The 18,909-nt window shown below is 60.2% G+C and overlaps 4 protein-coding genes across 4 annotated transcripts; all 4 read left to right on the top strand.

Annotated features, from left to right (window-relative positions):
• Positions 1-5,601: 5,601 nt before the first annotated feature.
• Positions 5,602-6,895, top strand: PLICBS_001024 (guanine nucleotide-binding protein alpha-2 subunit; the record flags this gene model as incomplete). The annotated part of the gene is made up of 5 exons (XM_018317910.1): positions 5,602-5,725; positions 5,778-6,123; positions 6,178-6,306; positions 6,370-6,738; positions 6,796-6,895. The coding sequence occupies 5 exons, from the start codon at positions 5,602-5,604 to the stop codon at positions 6,893-6,895; spliced, it is 1,068 nt and encodes a 355-aa protein (XP_018183435.1).
• A 2,335-nt stretch (positions 6,896-9,230) lies between these two features.
• PLICBS_001025 (non-essential glycogen phosphorylase) lies at positions 9,231-11,600 on the top strand (the record flags this gene model as incomplete). Its single annotated transcript, XM_018317909.2, has 4 exons — positions 9,231-9,393; positions 9,471-9,791; positions 9,851-10,116; positions 10,170-11,600. 4 exons carry the CDS (start codon positions 9,231-9,233, stop codon positions 11,598-11,600), a joined length of 2,181 nt encoding a protein of 726 aa, XP_018183434.2.
• A 74-nt stretch (positions 11,601-11,674) lies between these two features.
• PLICBS_001026 (non-essential glycogen phosphorylase) lies at positions 11,675-12,194 on the top strand (the record flags this gene model as incomplete). Its single annotated transcript, XM_065599707.1, has 2 exons — positions 11,675-11,728; positions 11,787-12,194. The coding sequence occupies 2 exons, from the start codon at positions 11,675-11,677 to the stop codon at positions 12,192-12,194; spliced, it is 462 nt and encodes a 153-aa protein (XP_065455779.1).
• Positions 12,195-17,122: 4,928 nt separating this feature from the next.
• PLICBS_001027 (MAPK protein hog1) lies at positions 17,123-18,771 on the top strand (the record flags this gene model as incomplete). The annotated part of the gene is made up of 9 exons (XM_018317906.1): positions 17,123-17,178; positions 17,318-17,365; positions 17,437-17,566; positions 17,638-17,681; positions 17,740-17,839; positions 17,909-18,265; positions 18,319-18,397; positions 18,454-18,637; positions 18,693-18,771. The coding sequence occupies 9 exons, from the start codon at positions 17,123-17,125 to the stop codon at positions 18,769-18,771; spliced, it is 1,077 nt and encodes a 358-aa protein (XP_018183431.1).
• Positions 18,772-18,909: the final 138 nt, after the last annotated feature.

Genomic DNA, 18,909 nt, shown 5'->3' on the forward strand with positions numbered 1-18,909 from the left:
ACGATGACGGGGGCCTTTGGGGGGGCCACACACGGGCGCGGGCGCGGGCGTGGACGAGAAGCGAAAATGAACCCCACCAGAGAGGCGCTCACAGAAAAGGTGAACCGCCGCCATTCCTTTCCATGTGGCCGTGTTCCAAGCCCAAGTCCTTGCTAACATGGATGCCATGCCGCGTCACGTGGCGCGTCTCGAGTCTGGCACTTCTTCGCCCTGTTTCCCGCCATTGAGCAGTGCCCATCTTCCTGGGAAGCAGAGTCAAGCACATTAGTACCTTGAAAATGGCAAATCCAGGGCGTGCGTGCGTGCGTGTCTCTGGGCATCTCGTCAGCCTGCCCGCCTGCCAGCGTGTCCTGCATTGCATGCGTGGTGACATCGGCACGTCTCATCGCCACGCGCGCGATGTGCCCTCGCCAGATCTGCCTGCGGGTATTATGTATTTTCCGGCGACTTCCGTCCTGGACGGGGCCTCGTTTTAGTGAGCCTGTGCTGTACCTATGCATCTTGTCCTGATGAGGTTGTTTCATCGACCTCCATATCGGATTTTGGTCCTCCATGTCAGACTGACATCCAGCCCCATACACTCCCACCACAAAATCGCAGCGTGCTCAACGGCTCGGCATCATCGAGGCAAATAATCCATGCTGCATACCGCGAACAATCAACCACGGATCCAATGTCAGAGATGCTAGCTATTTGTCAATGCCGAGCAACCGTCATCCCCTTTGTGTCGGACACCCAATGGCCGGCCCATCAATGGTCTAGGGTATTGCGGCCTCAATGCGTGACATGGTGAGCTTGGGTCGCTCTACGTGCCGACTCTGTCAGCGCGTCGTGTCATCTGTTTCGCACACCTGCCAAGCCGCCACCGCGGGCACCGATATGTGATACGTCTTCCGTGTCCCCAAACGTGCGTACGTACCGAGTACTGCATTCGAACAAGGTGGGCGCGAGGGACAAGTAAAGTAGCCTTGGCGCGACTATCGCCATCAGAGCCAGCACCGCCGTCAATGCCTAGTTCAACGCCCAAGACGCCCACCATTGCTGACCAACATTCCCCCCCAGTCTTACTTCACTTGGCCCAACGGCTTGCCTGTGCTCCATGTACGGTGAAATGTACGGAGCATGTTCCGACGAATGCCACATGCCCGCCCAAAGTCTTCCGTACCCGGATCCGCAGTGTCGGCGCAGTCTCAGTATTTCTATCATTCGTACCTGGTACACTGACCCGGCACATGGACAGGAGCTGCATGTATGTAGGTGCCCGGCTCGGTTTGCTGCTGACGTGCAGCGCGCCCTTTTCCCGGTGGCACAGACACGTGGGACGGACCAAAGCAAGGCGTACAAAAAGAAACAAGAGCACATCCATGTGGCTGCTTCGGGAAGGAAGGGTGTCGCGGCCGCGACACGGCCAGAACGTATCACGAAATAAATGAGACGTCCAAACGGTGCCGTGCCTCCACGCCCGAGGCGCCACGTGCGTTCCCTGTCGCCCCCATCCAAAAGAGTCCGGCACCACGAGTAGGGGGCCGATGCTGGCCCGTCGTTCGACGCCGCGTGCCCGCCGTCGACGGCCAGGCAATACCGTGCAGGCGCTGTGCTCGAACTGCGTCCTACACTGGGGTGTCCTCGTCGCCCCTCGCAGCCACGCCCTCACCGGGCCGCAGATGGGCCCGGCACGCACGTATCGTGTTGCTTGTCACTGGCGTTGCCCCCGTTGGTCTCGTCAGCCGTGACTCGTGCTGCGTCGCGTTTGCTTGTTCCGATCCAACGTGAGGAACAGGGGACGCGCCAGCCGATGTGCCGGCTACCACCAACAAGGAGAGAACGCGCCGGGTCATTGGGCCTTGGCAGCGTTGCTCCCTGTTGGCCGCTGGCTTGCCAAATGACGGCGGGTCCAATGGCCGGCGCCTGTCGATAGGGGTTCCCATGGTCCACGAGGCCCGGCAAAGTTTAGTTGGCTGGTGCTGCAGCCACACGAACCAGACGCTCAGGAAAGAGTCAAGAAACATGACCGGGGGAGATCCCAGGGACCAGCGGCCCGCCCGCGAGGTGCGGGAATCGCCCGTCTCACCGTGCCGTGCACCAGGTTCACCTCACATTGGAGGGGCCGCAGCTTGGTAATCCTTGGGTGAGAGGGATCAGGGGCCAAACACAGCACACCGCATATGTCGTGTCGGTCGGCGTATTGTTTGACAATGAGGTTCTTGCCCATGACGAGACCTGCGTTATTACTCGGTACTCGGTATACTCATCTGGATGTTGATCGCTGGCCCATGCTGGCTGCGCATGGCGGCGACGTACACACTTCGTAGTTGCATTCGATGCCGGTGTCTGGCCCTAAATCAAGCCGATGTTGACCTGCTTGCACGAGTGCTTCAGGACGACGAAGAACCTCGTAGCTGAGGGGTCTTTGGTGGACGTTGCCTTGGCCACTCTCGGTTGAAGCATTGCTTGCCAACCGTGGTCGGTTCGTCGCATGATGTGATCTCGCGAAACGGCGCATTGGCATGTAGATTGGCCACAGCCAGGCCGTCCGAGTCTCAACGCTCCATCGGCCCTACTGTTGGCCGGCGCCGATGTGTAAGAACGAAGAGGAGAGGCGTCAGCACGAAACGCCACCGAATGCACGCGTTCCGGCGGACTGGACGGATGCATTTGCCCTCATCATGCGAAACGTCCATCAGGGCGCAAGGCCGTGTCTGGGCGCAATGTGCAGCCAGAGTTCTGTGGCATCCCCACGATGAGACAGCCCTGACAGTCGGGCTCGTGGTTGCTCTGTGATGCGTCCGAGGGGGAGGGTGCTAGATACGGCGATAGTACACTTGAGACGAATAGCGTTACGGGCAATGATCGCCAGCTTCGCGCGTCCAAATAGACATGTCTTCGTCGGCGGTGGCCAGGCATTGTGGAGCGTCGTCGTCGGCGTAGAAAACGCTGGTGGTGACAAGCGCGGTTGTCAGTTTTTCCTGGCATGTTTGTGGCCTCGGTGTTAAGGAGCCCGTCCTTGGCCGCGAGCTGTGACACCGAGGCCCTGGGGAACGGGCTGATGCAGCCGCCTCAAACATCGTCCTCGCAAAGGCTGCTTCGCTGAACGACAACAGAAGAGGGCGGCGAACCAAGTGGTCGTGGAGTCGACGTGGACTGCCAGACCCTGGTTCGCAGCCAGCCCATCGTGCTTCCGGTGGCATCCACAATAGCTCCTGAGCCCTTGTGCCCACCTACCTTTCCCTGGGGATCAGTTCGTGTGCTAATAGCAGCGGGGAAGGGTCAAATTCCACACGAGACGGCCCTTTCCGAATCCGCTCCACTGCGAATCCTATGGGCCCATTCTTCATCGACGGCGCGACGCAGCAGAGGGCCTTGGACCTCGTTTCCCGTGACGGGCGCTCGGTCGAGTCGAGCTGCATCTCGGGTCTCAGGAGGACACCACCACCTCGAGGTGTGTCAAGACCGAGGCTGATTCCAGTAACGCTCGAGGGGCTCTGTCCCCCCAACCTTCAGTGGCTGACATGGCGCTCCGAACGGATCCGCACAAATGTCGACCAGGGCTGGCGGCCGGTGCTGCGGCGGCCTGTTGCAGGCGGGCAGGGCCGGATTGGGGCGCGCGCTTTTCTGGCTGAATGAGGCGGAGGGCGTCCCCATCTGCGAGCGACTGCGTTCGTTGACCGGGGCCGTTTCTCCAGCTCAACGGTGAAGCTTCCACTCCCACTCCCACTCCCGGGGCCGGGTGCAGGTCAAGAGGTGCCGCCCGGTGGCCAGTGCTCGGCGAATAGCGGGTGCCTGCTTGGCTGGACTCCTGGATGACGGGAACTTGATGTGTGTATCCTGTCCAATGGGGCGGGAAGGGGCCAGCATCAGCTCCTGCCGCTGCGCATCCGCTGCATTGCACGTCCGCTAGAGAGTCGGGAGTATGTACATTACTGGACGCAACCCAATGACCCCCCCCCATGGCTCCTGCCTTGTATCCGCGGACATGGGACGGCATGAGACGGGTCGAGGACGTTCCTGCCGGCCGTAGCTTCCACAATTGGCGCTGTTGGTTTTGGGCGAGGTCGCGCCTGGCTGCCGCTGTTCGAGATGGAGCTTGCTGAAACAAGCACGACGAGTGCTAATAATTACCAGGCATCTGAGCAGAGAGGCCGGGTCTTTGCCCCCCCGTGGTGACGACCATGCAATTTGATGTGCCGAATTCCTCGCCCATCTCGTGGCCTCATCACCGTTGTCGTCGTCGCCCTCGTCTCGTCGCCCCATCGCGAGTACCGGACTGACCGCCCGCCCGCCCGCTGGCTGCGCCGTCATTGCCGCTGCCACGTCCCACGTTGCTGCGACTGCATCCTTACATACCTACCTGTAGGCACTGAGGTGTCAGTCTATGCGAAGCCGCCCGCCCAGGGTCTCAGACTCTCAGCGACTTTCTGCGCCCGCAGTGTTTGCTTGCGCCACCGGCCGAGGGCGAGGCCGGGCTGGCTGTGAATGAGTATACGAGCATACTTTGCCGCTGCAGACTGCCTCTGTCCCGCCCAATCTGCTGAGCCCATCCACAGGGCCCATTCCCGTCATTTGCAGAAGCCGGACGGTGAGGCTACCTCGCACTCACTCCGACGGTACCACTGCCGCCGGCGCAGCAAGACGCATCACAGGAGCTGACGTTCGGCAAAGCACGGCGCCCTCTCTCTTGCTCCCTGACTCTCATACCTGCACTATTGCAGCATCTCCGGGAGTACGCAAGTACCTCCGCCGCCTTCCAGGTACTCAAGGTACCTTACTGCCGCACCGCTCGAGCGGCATAGGCAACTGCTAACGCAGAGCTAATAAACCCCAGCACCCTCCAGCCGCCAGACCCAACGGCGGTCGGCTGGGCTCGGGGACCTCCACATCCGCTTCCACGGCCATCCGCACCCATCTCGCTCTGGTCTCTCTGCTTGCTCCACGCCAATTGGCGCTGCTCCTTCCCCGGCTTGAGCACCCGCCAAGCCTGTCATCACGCCCAGCGGTCTCACTGGCGCCTGGCTTTCGCTCCCACTGCAACCTCCCAACCTGGCGCCTTGCCTGCCTGCTCCTCCACCACCGTCGCTCACCACCTCGCCCTCTCACCTTGCTTCTCTCGTCCGCTGGCCCGAGTACCTCGACACCGTCACCGGAATCCGCGACCGCTCAATCCGGCGACGCCGACAACGCCGACGACTGTGACGAGGACGACGACGACGAGGCTGCCGCCTTCCTCGTCACCCGCCTCACGCCTCACACCTCACGAACCCCGTCTCCGCCTCCACTGACCCATCATCGCGCGCCCCAACAGCCTGCGTCGGTTCTCGACACCGTGCATCTTCCCCGCGCGGCCTCTCCTCTACAACGCACCTCCCAGGTGCGCGCCCGAAAACGAAGTCGTGCCGAGCGGGCCGCACCCCGTCATCTTTGGTCGAGATCGCATTCACGACTTCACCGCGACGCCCGCGACTGGCCCCAAGGCAGCCCATGCGCCAGTAGCCGCGACGCTACCCCAACCGCGAGGCATCGCCGTTGTCGACGGCCATCGATCCACACGACCCATCGCCTCTAGCTGCGTCGGCGCATACCGTCGAGCTCTGCCAGTTGCCCATGATGGGTGGGTGTATGAGCTCCAATAGCGAGGAGGCGGAACAGAAGAAGAAGAGCCAAGCCATCGACAAGGTTCTGGAAGAGGACTCTAAGCGATTACGGAAAGAATGCAAGATTCTGCTGCTCGGTAGGTTGTCTGCATCCTGCTCGTAAGTTTGACTGCTGACTGGACTGTGCAGGCTCCGGCGAGAGTGGCAAGTCCACGATTGTCAAGCAAATGAAGATCATCCACCTCAAGGGCTATTCCGAGGATGAGCTGTACAACTACAGGCCCACGGTGTTTAAGAACCTGGTTGAATGCGCCAAAGCTGTTATCACGGCGATGCAGCAATTCGACATCGAGCCACAGCTGGAGGCAAACAAGCAACACATAGAGTTCCTGCTGGATTACCAAGCTGAGTCTGGCCCGCAAGCGCACATCGACCCTCAAGTCGGCACTGCCGTCCAGTCGCTATGGTCGGACCCGGCCAAGGACCAGTTGATGGAGCATCAGACCGAGTTTTACCTCATGGACTCGGCTGAATAGTAAGTCGCCTCTTCTACCGGTAGAGGATACCGCTGACCGGCGTGGCCGTGCAGCTTCTTCCAGGAGGTGATGCGCATCGTCGCGCCCGACTATCTCCCCAACGAGATGGATGTCCTGCGAGCTCGTACCAAGACCACTGGAATCTACGAAACTCGTTTTCAGATGGGCCAGCTCAGCATACAGTATGTAGCCTTGTTGATCCTCCCGCTCCGGCCTCCTTGCCCCTGACGGCTGACCGGTACTAGCATGTTCGATGTTGGCGGTCAACGGAGCGAACGTAAGAAGTGGATCCACTGCTTCGAGAACGTGACGTCGATTATCTTTTGCGTCGCGCTCAGCGAGTACGATCAAGTTCTGCTCGAAGAGAGCAGTCAAAACCGAATGATGGAGAGTTTGCTATTGTTTGACTCGGTGGTCAACTCGCGATGGTTCATGCGGACTAGCATCATCCTGTTCCTCAACAAGGTCGACATTTTCAAGCAAAAGCTTACTCGATCGCCGCTCGGCAACTACTTTCCCGACTATTCAGGAGGCAACGACGTCAACAAGGCGGCAAAGTATCTGCTGTGGCGCTTCAACCAGGTGAACCGGGCACACCTGAACCTGTATCCTCAGTGAGTGCAGCTGCCATTGCATGCTGAGTTGGGCAGTACGCTAACGGTGTGGTGCAGCCTGACGCAAGCAACGGATACCTCGAATATCAGACTCGTGTTCGCAGCTGTTAAGGAGACTATACTGAACAACGCGCTCAAAGACTCGGGAATACTGTGATGGGCCCGTGTTGGATTGCCGACAACACAAGCGAGCGGGCGGCGGAACGGCAGCGTTCCTGGGCATTATTCGGAGTTTTGGGGGCTGTCGATTACCCGGCCGGTGGCGCTCAACATGTTTGGCGTGCCGGTCTCTTTCTTACTTGTTTCACGACCTGCCGATGACGGACGGCACACTACTCTAATTCACCTGATGGAGTCCCCGGCGAAGCGGTGTTCCCAGATGGGGGCTCTGGCCAGCTCCTGGAGAAGCACTGTTGGCAGAGCTGAGCGCTGTCTCCATATAGAGCCTTGGAGTTGGCGCTGGATTGCTAGGCTGACAAGCGACGCTACGGGGCGGCTTGCGCGCTGGATCGGCGGGTGATCGGTGGACGACACAGGGTTGCATGATGATACGGTGACATGAACTACTTGGGAGACGAAGGCGCGGAAGGGGCTTGGATATTCACGAAGATATCGAATGCGAGGATGTCTGCTCCAGGCTCCGCATCAGCCGGCGTGGCCCGCCCCAAAGTTGCGAGGGCCGCCAGGCGGTGTTGAGCGAAGCTTCAACCAACAAGCGTGGGTCGATGCTGGGATCGATCCGAGTAGCTTTTATTTGGCAGCACATCAAATGTGCAATACAGCGAGTGGATGTTGAAGGGGTTAAGATAAAGTTGTAGGGAGCTGTGAAACCCACAGTTGATGTAAAATGACTGGCAAGCAGAGTAGAGAGGCGTGAACAGTTAAGCTCCTGTTTGACTCCATCTACGAGCGCGTCGGCCCGGGCGGCTAGAGATGCTGGGTCATGGCACTCACGGATTACGAAGAAGACGGCAGCCTCAACGAACACGGAGGATGGAGGTTGCGCCGGGGAGATCGCGATGGCACTAAACACTAGCCCCCGCACTCGATAGCGTGCTGTGCATTCTCAGGTGAGGAGCAAGAGGAGCTCCATGCGACTCGACGGTGAGGAGACTAGGGGGGCGCTCGGCGGGGTGAGGCGTTGGCGGACATTAAAGGCCCCACGATGGATGGCCTGAGGCCCCCGGCAGTGAGGAGAGGACCCCGCCACAATCGTTTGTTGCGCCGTGCCGGTCTGGAGGGTCTGGTATTGATTACTGGTCTATTCACGACCTGGCGGACTGGCGACCGAGGTGAAGCCGGAAGCTTCAACACCGTCGAGGCAGTGTCGGACTTCGACGGGAGAGCCATTGGATCGGTGATGAGCGCGACGGGCGCGCGTCAACAAAGCGGGTGGGAGCAGGAGCGCGGAGGTGCATGTCGCATGTCGCATGTCGCATGCTGCATGCAGCACAACGGGCGGCGAGACTCGAGTCGACTCGAGTCGACTCACAGCTGGAGGCGGCGATGACGCTATTTTGGCTGCCCCGCCCCGCCCCGCGCCGAAGCTTGTTGCTGCTGCCCTGCCCGTGTTGGTCGTGGTCAGAGGGGTTTTGGAACATAGCTGCCCCCGAGCTCATGCAGGACTGCACCGTGCTGTACGTTATCATGTGGAAAGCTGTACTTGGGAGGGGCACACTGCGCAGAAAGAGGCCGTTGATCAAGGTGCCTAGAGTAGGTAGCTTCGCGTGCGACGATCTCGCAGCTCTCCCGCCGATGGCTGTCCCAGACTACCACCGCAGGTGCCTCATCTAGTTACCCGGCGACTCGGTGGGTGGTGGCCCGCCGCGGGAACAGAGCACCCGGCCAAGGCACTCACGCCTGGGCCTGAAAGTCTCCTCGATAGGTTGGGGGGGTGGCTGACCCGGTGGCCTGGCGGGAGCTTGGGGCGAGCTTCGATGGTCAGAGCGAGCTACTGCGCAGCGAGGAGCTGCGGCCACGCGTGATGCTTTGCCCACCCCTCCTTGTTCCTCGAGCTGGTGCTCCTCGCTCTGGACGGCAATATGTTATATCTCGTTCCCCTCCCGCCCGTCTTCTCTCCCTCCTCCCATTCCCCTGCCACTTCGCACGATAACCGCCTGTCTCATCATTGGAAAAAGGGCCGGCATTTCCTGCGCCGCCGTGATCTGCATTGAACTCTTTTCCTGTCTGCGTCAGCTCCTCTCCCGCGCGAGAGCTGCTCCTTCCCTCCTCTCATTACCCCTCCGGCCCTCCCGAGTTCGTGTCCTGGCCTGCTAGCCACCCCGCTCCAGCGCCCCACCATAGCTGTAAGATCACCTCTCTCCAGGGCCCCTCGTATGATCAGCTTGCCGGCCGAGCCTATCTCTACTTGCAACGGATCTGCCAACGAAGCACAGATTGCATTGAAAAAAACAGCCCGACGTCTTTTATTTACATGCTTGGGGTCCAGCGCGCTGACAGTCGTTGCCAATTGAACCTCGCAGAGAGCAGCCATGGCGACCGAACAGCCGCGATTGCCCACCCGGGAGCGCCGCCCCTCGACCGGAGCTCCGATTGTGGATATCCAGGGTGCCGTGGGTCCCGCTGGCATCTCGCGTCCCAAGCACAAGAGAACCTCCACGGGCCTGGGTCCCGGGGAGATTAAGAGCGTCGAAGGTGAGCATCGCCCGTGGCTGCGTAGCCCTTTGGCAATTTGGAGGGTGAACCTGTTGCTGATGCGGCTTCTTGTCCAGCAGCCATACCCGAACCCCAGCGCGAAGCTTGGAAGCGAAACCAGCCCGAAGGCTTCAAGGACAAGGATGGATTCGAGAAGGAGGTTGTCCGCCATGTCGAGACCACGCTCGCTCGGAGCATGTTCAACTGCGACGAGTCGGCGGCGTACTCGGCCACCAGCCTCGCCATTCGCGACCGCCTCATCACCGGGTGGAACAAGACCCAGCAGCGCCAGACGTATAGAGATGCCAAGCGCGTCTACTACCTGAGCTTAGAGTTCCTAATGGGACGCGCGCTGGACAATGCCATCCTCAATGTCGGGCTCAAGGATGTAGCCAAAGGTACTGGCCACCCCTAGAGCCTTTCGGGGACACCGCATCTTGCTAATTCACCGTCCAAGCCGGTCTTGCCGACCTCGGGTTCAGAATGGAGGACATCATCAGCCAGGAGCACGATGCTGCTCTCGGCAATGGCGGCCTGGGCCGTCTGGCGGCGTGCTTCCTCGACAGCCTCGCGTCGCTCAACTACCCGGCTTGGGGATATGGCCTGCGATACAGATACGGAATCTTCAAGCAGGAGATCATCGACGGCTATCAGGTCGAGGTGCCCGACTACTGGCTGGACTTTAATCCCTGGGAGTTTCCCCGTCATGACGTGACTGTTGATGTAAGCTTGCGCCCGACGTACGACACACGCATTGGACTTGGCTGACTATTTAGATCCAATTCTTCGGCCATGTCAACAAGATCGTCAACGATCAAGGCAAGACCGTGTCTGTATGGGAGGGAGGCGAGACTGTTGTGGCCGTCGCATACGATGTCCCGATCCCCGGATACGACACCCCGACCACGAACAACCTTCGGCTGTGGTCCAGCAAGGCATCGGGAGGCGAGTTTGACTTCCAAAAGTTCAACAATGGCGACTACGAGAGCTCTGTAGCGGACCAGCAGCGTGCCGAGACGATCAGCGCTGTGCTGTATCCGAACGACAACCTGGAGCGCGGCAAGGAGCTGCGGCTGAAGCAGCAGTACTTTTGGGTCGCCGCCTCGCTCCATGACATTGTGCGCCGCTTCAAGAAGTCGAAGCGCCCTTGGAGCGAGTTCACCGACCAGGTCGCCATTCAGCTGAACGACACGCACCCGACGCTTGCCATTGTCGAGCTGCAGCGCATCCTCATCGACGTCGAGGGTCTGGAATGGGACGTTGCGTGGGAAATCGTCACCAACACGTTTGGCTACACCAACCACACGGTGCTCCCTGAGGCGTTGGAGAAGTGGCCTGTCGGTCTTGTCCAGCATCTCCTCCCCAGGCACCTCCAGATCATCTACGACATCAACCTCTACTTTTTGCAGAAGGTCGAAAAGGCGTTCCCCAAGGACAGGGACATGCTTCGACGGGTTTCCATCATCGAGGAGTCGCAACCCAAGATGGTGCGGATGGCCTACTTGGCCATTGTCGGCTCGCACAAGGTCAATGGCGTCGCGGAGCTTCATTCGGACCTGATCAAGACGACCATCTTCAAGGACTTTGTGCAGATCTACGGGCCCGACAAGTTCACCAACGTGACCAACGGCATCACTCCGAGACGTTGGCTGCACCAGGCCAACCCGCGTCTGTCGGAGCTCATTGCCTCCAAGTGCGGCGGCAACACGTTCCTGAAGGACCTGACGCAGCTCAACAGGCTCGAGGCGCACGCCAAGGACCCCCAGTTCCGACGGGAGTGGGCGGAGATCAAGTATGCCAACAAAGTGCGCCTCTCCAGGTACATCAAGGAGGCGAACGGCGTCACGGTCAACCCAGCGGCTCTGTTCGATGTCCAGGTCAAGAGAATCCACGAGTACAAGCGACAGCAGCTCAACATCTTTGGCGTGATCCACCGATACCTGGCTCTCAAGGCTATGAAGCCCGAGGACAGGAAGAAGCAGCTCCCCCGCGTGTCAATCTTTGGCGGCAAGGCAGCCCCCGGCTACTGGATGGCCAAGCAAATCATCCATCTCATCAACGCGGTCGGTGCCGTTGTCAACAAGGACGAGGATATCGGCGACCTTCTCAAGGTCATCTTCTTGGAGGACTACAATGTCAGCAAGGCGGAGATGATTTGCCCTGCGTCCGACATTAGCGAGCACATCTCGACGGCCGGCACCGAGTAAGTCCATAGTCCACAACTGGCGCCACTCGGGAAGAACGAAGCTAACGAGCGGGCAGGGCTTCGGGAACTAGCAACATGAAGTTTGTCCTCAACGGAGGCTTGATCATTGGAACCTGCGACGGCGCCAACGTAAGTCACGGACTGCAATGCAGATATGGCAAGCTGCTGACACTCAACGCACCCGCAGATTGAGATTACTCGTGAGATTGGCGAGAACAACATCTTCCTGTTTGGCAACCTCGCAGAAGACGTCGAGGACCTTCGCCACGCGCACACCTACGGCTCCCACTCGATCGACAGCGACCTGGACAGGGTGTTCAGCGAGATCGAAAAGGGCACGTTCGGGACGCCCGACGACTTTGGCGCGTTGATTGCCGCCGTGAGGCAGCATGGAGACTACTACCTGGTGTCTGACGACTTCCGCAGCTACATCCAGACGCACTCCCTGGTCGACGAGGCGTACCGGAACCAGGACGAGTGGGTGTCCAAGTGCATCACGGCGGTGGCTCGCATGGGCTTCTTTACCAGCGACCGGTGCATCGACGAGTACGCGGAGAGCATCTGGAACGTCGAGCCTCTTGCGGTTCGGGAGTAGTTTGGGCTGGCTGGCGCGGGGAAGAGAGAGCCTGAGTAGACGAAGAGATTGTTTCATTGCATACATGGCTGTGTTGTCTGGTCTATATTGAGTCGATTGTGCCTGGAGAGGATTTCTGCTTGACACGGAGGGCCAGTTTAGGCAATGTGAATTTTTTGTTTAAGCCTATCACTGGCAGGCAGAGAGACAGACGGCATAATCGTTCTCCAGGCTCCGTTCCGTAAAGGTGCCGCGTGATGTGGCGATCACGATACAGTGCGACGGTTAATGGTGAGTAACTGGAATGTAGCACGAGGCAGGGCCGGCGTTTCACGGACCACGAGTCCACGACACTGGTGGTGGTGGTTTTGGTGGTGGTTGCTGCCAGCGGATAGGTACTCGTAGACTGACAAGCGCTCGTGTGAACGAGGACTCAGGACTCTCATCGAGACTCAGGAGGAGCTACGCATGGGGTGCCGCAGTGGCTGTGCAGCAGGGGCCAAGGCTTGCCAGGTTTAGGCGGAGAAGAAGCTCCTCAGCTGCCAGCGGGGATCGAGGGCTTTGCACCGATTCCCTGCGGCCGGGGCGATGCGCAGGGCGAGGAGGACCTTCGCGCCGCAGCAGCGCCGCAACGCAAGGTGCCTCAGGTGCCTCATCAGCGGAGAGAGCAGCAAGCCCCCAAGCAACCTGACTTGCTGAGCACCTGCAGCGGCACCCGAACCCGACCTGACTTGACCTGGAGCGAGGGGGACAGCAGCTGGAGGCGCTTGCCACGTGCCCTGTTCGTAGCGCTTCGGCACCGTCTGGGCCGGAAGGGGGGACCGAGTATTAGGTACTTTGGCAAACCAGGAACATAGGTGGATGCACGGCCAGAGCTCCCCGGTCGCCGAGCTGCCTCACTGAATTACCGATAATGACGACGACGACGAGGAGCTATGCACGTTGCTTGCTTGCCTTGCCTTTCCAGGCCGCGGATGACGCCGGATTTGCGGCGACCAACGCCGTGCCTGTGACGTCAGTGCTGTTTCCTCCCGGCACCCCTCCTCTTATCACAGAAGATGGTGGTGGCTTGACAGGACAGGACAGGCAAAAGACAGGTGCAGCATGGGCGGGGCGGGGCGGGGTGACTGGGTGAGCAAGGGAAAATAGGGACCCAACGGGCGAATGGGAATGAATTCCCATGGACGAGGGATCAATATTTTGGGCAAGACATGGATGGGGGAATGGGGATTTTGCGTCCCGGGTTTTCCTTGATTTGTGTGATCCCTGAGAGGGAAATGGGCGGGAATGGAGGGGGAGGATTGGAGGGATTGGATGGCACATGGGGAGCGATGCGATGCGATGCGATGATGGGATGGGAAGTGGGTGGGCTGCCGTGACCATTGTTGACGCTGCGCATCGAGATCTTTGCCTGCTTTTGGAGCGTGGAGGGGTAAAATGTAGACGGCCATGGGTGGATGGCCGAGGGGTTGCGAAAACGGGTGCCAGCAGGTACAGCTACTTACTTTTGTGCAGGGAGGGGCAGAAAAGTCCGGCGTCAGAGACGACGGGAGTATCCTCGTGTCGCCTTTGCTTTCTCCTTGTTGCCATCTTGTCGCGAAACATGCACCGGGCGTGAAGACAGCGAGGAGACGTAGGCAAGGTCGTGAGGTACAGTAATAAGGCAGGCAAAGTCACTAAGGTAAGTAATCCTCCGAGCGCACCCATCCATCCACAGTGTCCCTCCACGAGCGCATTGGACGTCAGGCGGTGGTGGTGGAGGGGCGGGATGGCGCGCTCTGGCTGCCCTTGCCGGGGCCTGGTGCGGCTGGTGCTGGCGCTGGGCCATGTGCTGTATTAGGACTCTAGGAGGTGCGTCCATCCACCAGCATCAACAAGCGTCCGTACCTAGCGGATGGATGCCCATGGCGCATCCCGTTCCTCGAAACTCCTCCATGCCCCATCGCCGCGCCGGAGCGTCAGGTGACGGGATCGAGGTCGCCCGCGGGTGCACCACTAGCGGTTCTCCAGTCCTGTCCCAGCCTGTCCCGGGGCAGTCATGTAGTCCAGTCACCTCACTCACCACGGCCTGGCGCATTGGTGATGGCGTGGGGATGGGCACTTTCGGAACATTGGTGGACAGGGCTGGTTACCACCGAACCTTCAGTTACGTACCTCACTTTGCCCTGCTCGGTAGCATCAAGTGGACAGGGCAGCACAGGACAGGACAGGGGAGGAGGGGAGCAGCCGGCGAGGCAAGGCAAGGCAAGGCACAAGCTGGAAAACAGACAACGGGGAACAGGGACCCGGGACCCTAACCTGGTGGGCTGCTGGCTGCAACCTCGACCGCGTCGATGGGTTGGCAGATCTCGATGCGCAGAGACTGGGACCGACAAATCCCTACACCGATCCATGCGACGAAGCGCTACTATGCGCTGCGCTGGGCGGCGCTGCGTCCCTCGGCGCGTGCGTTCGGGTTGAGCTGGCTGGGCTGGGCTGGACTGGGTCGTCGTCCCAAATTCTTTTTCATCTTCGCCATCTCCGCTCTCTTTTCTCCTTTACGACTTTCCTCTACCCCTACTACTCCTCGCAAGACAAGATCATACGAACCCGCGACCCTGTGACCGAGCAGTTGCACGAGCTTGCCTGCCTGCCTGCCTGCGTGGAGCCCCCCGCCCGCTCGAACTGCGAATCTCGATCGCGCGCCGCTTTGATAATACGGAGTGCCAGGCACGACGACGGCTCCCGCTTATTATTATTGCTTTCCGCCGTACAGCGCACCGCTGCCCGCCAGCAAACACCCCTCCCGGACCGCCATCCGGACCAGCAATCGCCTCGGCTCGCCGCGAACAACTTCAGCAGAACCGACAAAGCGTGTCATCTGTGTCATTGCAAGACAGAGGCCAATTCTTTGCGACACCCTCTGACCGTTCGTACGTTCGTCTCCCCCCCGCCCTGGCCTTTTTCGCCACGAAAGGCGGCCCTGCGGAGAGAGAGCGAGTTCTAGAACCGCGGCGGGCAGGCGACCGACACCAAATGCTAATGCTAGCGCCCTCGGCTAGGCTAAGAAAAACGAACGACAGGCGGCGACGACTATCGGCAGACTACCTGAGAAGTCCCCCCAATCCGACCAGCTCTGCGGGTGCTGTCAATAAAACACCGACGGCCTGCCTTGCCCATTCCCCCGCAGACGTTTGAGCGACGATACGGAAGCACAGACGCGTTTGCGAGTCCGCCATCAACAACCTCCAACCCGCCTCTATCGAGAGGAAACGAAACGTGTAAGTTGGTCGCCCATTCTGTATGCTGTCTGTCTGCCCCAGTGCAAAGTTCCTCCTTTTTTGCTCCCGCGCGTTCCATTGTTTGGGCCGCGCCCCGCAGCACCGGTTTGCTCGCAACCCGAGGCGACGGAAGATCCTTTGGCGCGTGTCGTTCGATGTTGCCGGAGCCGGCTTGCTCTGCGTCGGACGTGTCAGGCAAACGGAGTCGCGCCCTGTTACGTCATTGCGTCAAGCATCCCGGAGACGAGGCGAGCCGCCGGCCGCGATTCGTGGACATTGCACCGCAAGTGAAAGACTGCATGCCCGCCCCGGCCAGGGGGGAAAGGGCCGGCACCTCATGGGCACGGCGGCGGCCAGGGCTGTCTCGGCGGTCCACCACTGCAGTCCCGTCCCAACCGACAGAGTGTTGGCAGCGAAGGCGGCGCGATACCGGCGACGCCGGAAGCGCGGCAGTTTTGGGCATCATCACCCATGGCGATGCCTTTGGTGATGGACCCTGCTGTGCGACTGCATCGTCAGCCCGTCTCTGAGTCGGGTTTCGTTGCAGCCCTGACCGGCGTTGTCCGCTGTGTCGGGGACCCGGCCCCTGTGTGAAGTCGCTGGGTGGGTGGGTGACTTCCATGTCGCTGGAGGAAAATGCGGTTCAGGCACCGTGCGGGCGCTTCTCCGTCGCCGGAGGTTTCTCTCCAGCGGCCGCCTTGTCCCCCCCGGCTGAACCTTGACGGCCGGCCGGGACGGGGGCTGAGGGCAGGCGGGCAAGTGCACCCTGCCACATGCCACAGGGCCCAACTCAGGGCGCTTCCCTCGCACGCAGCGCTTCAGCTCCCCATCGATCGTGGCCGGGCGCTGGAACCTTCTCTGCAGCGGCGGATACTGTCCACCAAAAGTCGTCATCCAGCATGGATCCATGATCCATCCCGCGTCGACATTGACCCATGCGGCCTGCATGGATCCAGCTGCTTGCCCCCCCATCCTGTCGATGGATCCTCTACGTTGCGACTTGCGAGCCTGTCCGCTGCTGCTCAATGACGACACCTCCGACCCTGCACGAGGCACAAACATCCATTGACGGGCATGATCTGTTGCTGACTCCTCACTTTTCCCTTCCAGCTCCAGTTTTCGTCCCTTCGCCCTCTTGCCTGCAACCCTCGCCGGTTTCACCGCATCCTCAACTGCATCGACCTTCGCCGCCCCATCGTCTCGCGTGCGTGTTTGCCTCCGCGAAAACGGGAACGCTATCACAAACGGCCGAGCCCACCACGCGCCGCCAGCCCGCCGCCGCCGCTGCAGAAAAAAAAAAACTAGAAAACTAAAAAAGGCCGTTGAGCCCAGGCCGCCACGCCGAACCACCGAACCACCAAACGCCCAGCGAAACGCCACAAGTGACGAACCTACGGCACCGCACCGCGGACGGAGGCGACAGGCGCTCCTGCCCATTCCACGCCACAGGCTCCAAAGGCTCCAAAGGTCACCCCGCAGACGACGTGACCCCACCACTACCACCACCACCACTCCCTCTTACCCACCGACCGACCGCTGCCATCACCGACAGTCTTTCCGCCGCGGCGACAACGCTGTTTCCCGCAAAACCTCGCTCCCCCAGCCCACCATCCGCCTAGGACACCCCCGACACACGACAATCGAGCATCGCCGCCTGCGCATCCCCAACCGCCTGCGCACACCGCAACCATGGCCGAATTCGTGCGCGCACAGATCTTTGGCACGACGTTTGAGATCACGTCGAGGTATGGACGCTCCCCCGCGGTTCCCGCTGGCCCCCGCCATCCCGCCGCCCCGGATGCGCAACGACCATCCGACGCCGCATCGCTCCTCCGACGTCCGCCGACGCGCCCGCCTTGGTTCCCGTCGCTGACCTCTTCCCAGATACTCGGATCTCCAGCCCGTTGGCATGGGCGCCTTTGGACTCGTCTGGTAGGCCATCCCCGCCCTCGACAGCCCGGCTCGACGCCGTCTCCGCCGTTACTGACAGCATCCCGTCGCAGCTCCGCCCGCGACCAGCTCACGAATCAAAATGTTGCCGTCAAGAAGATCATGAAGCCGTTCAGCACGCCCGTCCTCGCCAAGCGAACATATCGAGAGCTCAAGCTGCTCAAGCACCTCAGACATGAGAACGTGCGTTCGACGATCCGCGGGCCCTCGGTCGCGTTAATTGCTCGTCTTTGGCGGCGCTGACTCTCATGCAGGTCATCTCACTCAGCGACATCTTCATCTCCCCTCTCGAGGACATGTATGCTGCAGCCCCAGCCCGCCCATTCCCCTCGTGCCCAATTGCTGACTGGCCGTAGCTACTTTGTCACAGAGCTGCTCGGCACCGATCTGCACCGGTTACTTACCTCGCGACCCCTGGAGAAGCAGTTCATCCAGTATTTCCTCTATCAGATTATGGTACGTTGCCTACCTTGAAACCCACGCCCACGGCGATGCGTCTCTTTGCTGACCAAACGTGTCCCACAGCGCGGACTGAAATACGTGCACTCTGCCGGTGTCGTCCACCGTGACCTTAAGCCCAGCAACATCCTCGTCAACGAAAACTGCGATCTCAAGATTTGCGACTTTGGCCTTGCCCGCATCCAAGACCCCCAGATGACGGGCTACGTCTCCACCCGATACTACAGAGCACCCGAAATCATGCTCACGTGGCAAAAGTACGACGTCGAGGTCGATATCTGGAGTGCCGGCTGCATCTTCGCCGAGATGCTCGAGGGCAAGCCGCTCTTCCCTGGCAAGGACCACGTCAACCAGTTCTCAATCATCACCGAGCTCCTCGGCACACCCCCCGATGATGTTATCAACACTATTGCTAGCGAGAATGTGAGTTTGGTGAAGCAGGAGAGCGTTCGAGCCCTGAACTAACGGTGATACAGACTTTGAGATTCGTCAAGTCTCTCCCCAAGCGCGAGCGACAGCCCCTCAAGGACAAGTTCAAGAATGCCGATGACGCTGGTAAGACGCCTTGATTTCCGGCTGTGCCGTGAGTGAGTACTGATGTTTTGGTGTAGCCATCGACTTGCTCGAGAGAATGCTCGTCTTCGACCCCAAGAAGCGGATAACGGCCACCGAAGCGCTGGCGCACGAGTACCTCGCTCCCTACCACGACCCGACCGACGAGCCCGTCGCCGACGAGAAGTTTGACTGGAGCTTTAATGACGCCGACCTGCCCGTCGACACGTGGAAGATTATGATGTGAGTTGGCAAACACTGCAATCTAATCAGGCTCGCCCTAACCCTCGCTCGCCAGGTACTCCGAGATCCTCGACTACCACAACGTCGATTCCAACCCGCAGGCCATGGACGGCCAGCAGTTTAATGGGCAATGATTGGAGGACACAAGGTAGCAGTAGCTCGGGAGGGGAGTGCATTGGATAGAAACTAGACGAGGAAGTTAGCAGCGGAAGTCTGGAGCGGAATCTCGATTCAGCGCGCAAACGTCGCACGATACCAGTCCCCCGTCGCAG

This window comes from Purpureocillium lilacinum (assembly GCF_023168085.1).
Source record: "Purpureocillium lilacinum CBS 284.36 DNA, scaffold_1, whole genome shotgun sequence".
In the NCBI taxonomy this organism is placed as follows: domain Eukaryota; kingdom Fungi; phylum Ascomycota; class Sordariomycetes; order Hypocreales; family Ophiocordycipitaceae; genus Purpureocillium; species Purpureocillium lilacinum.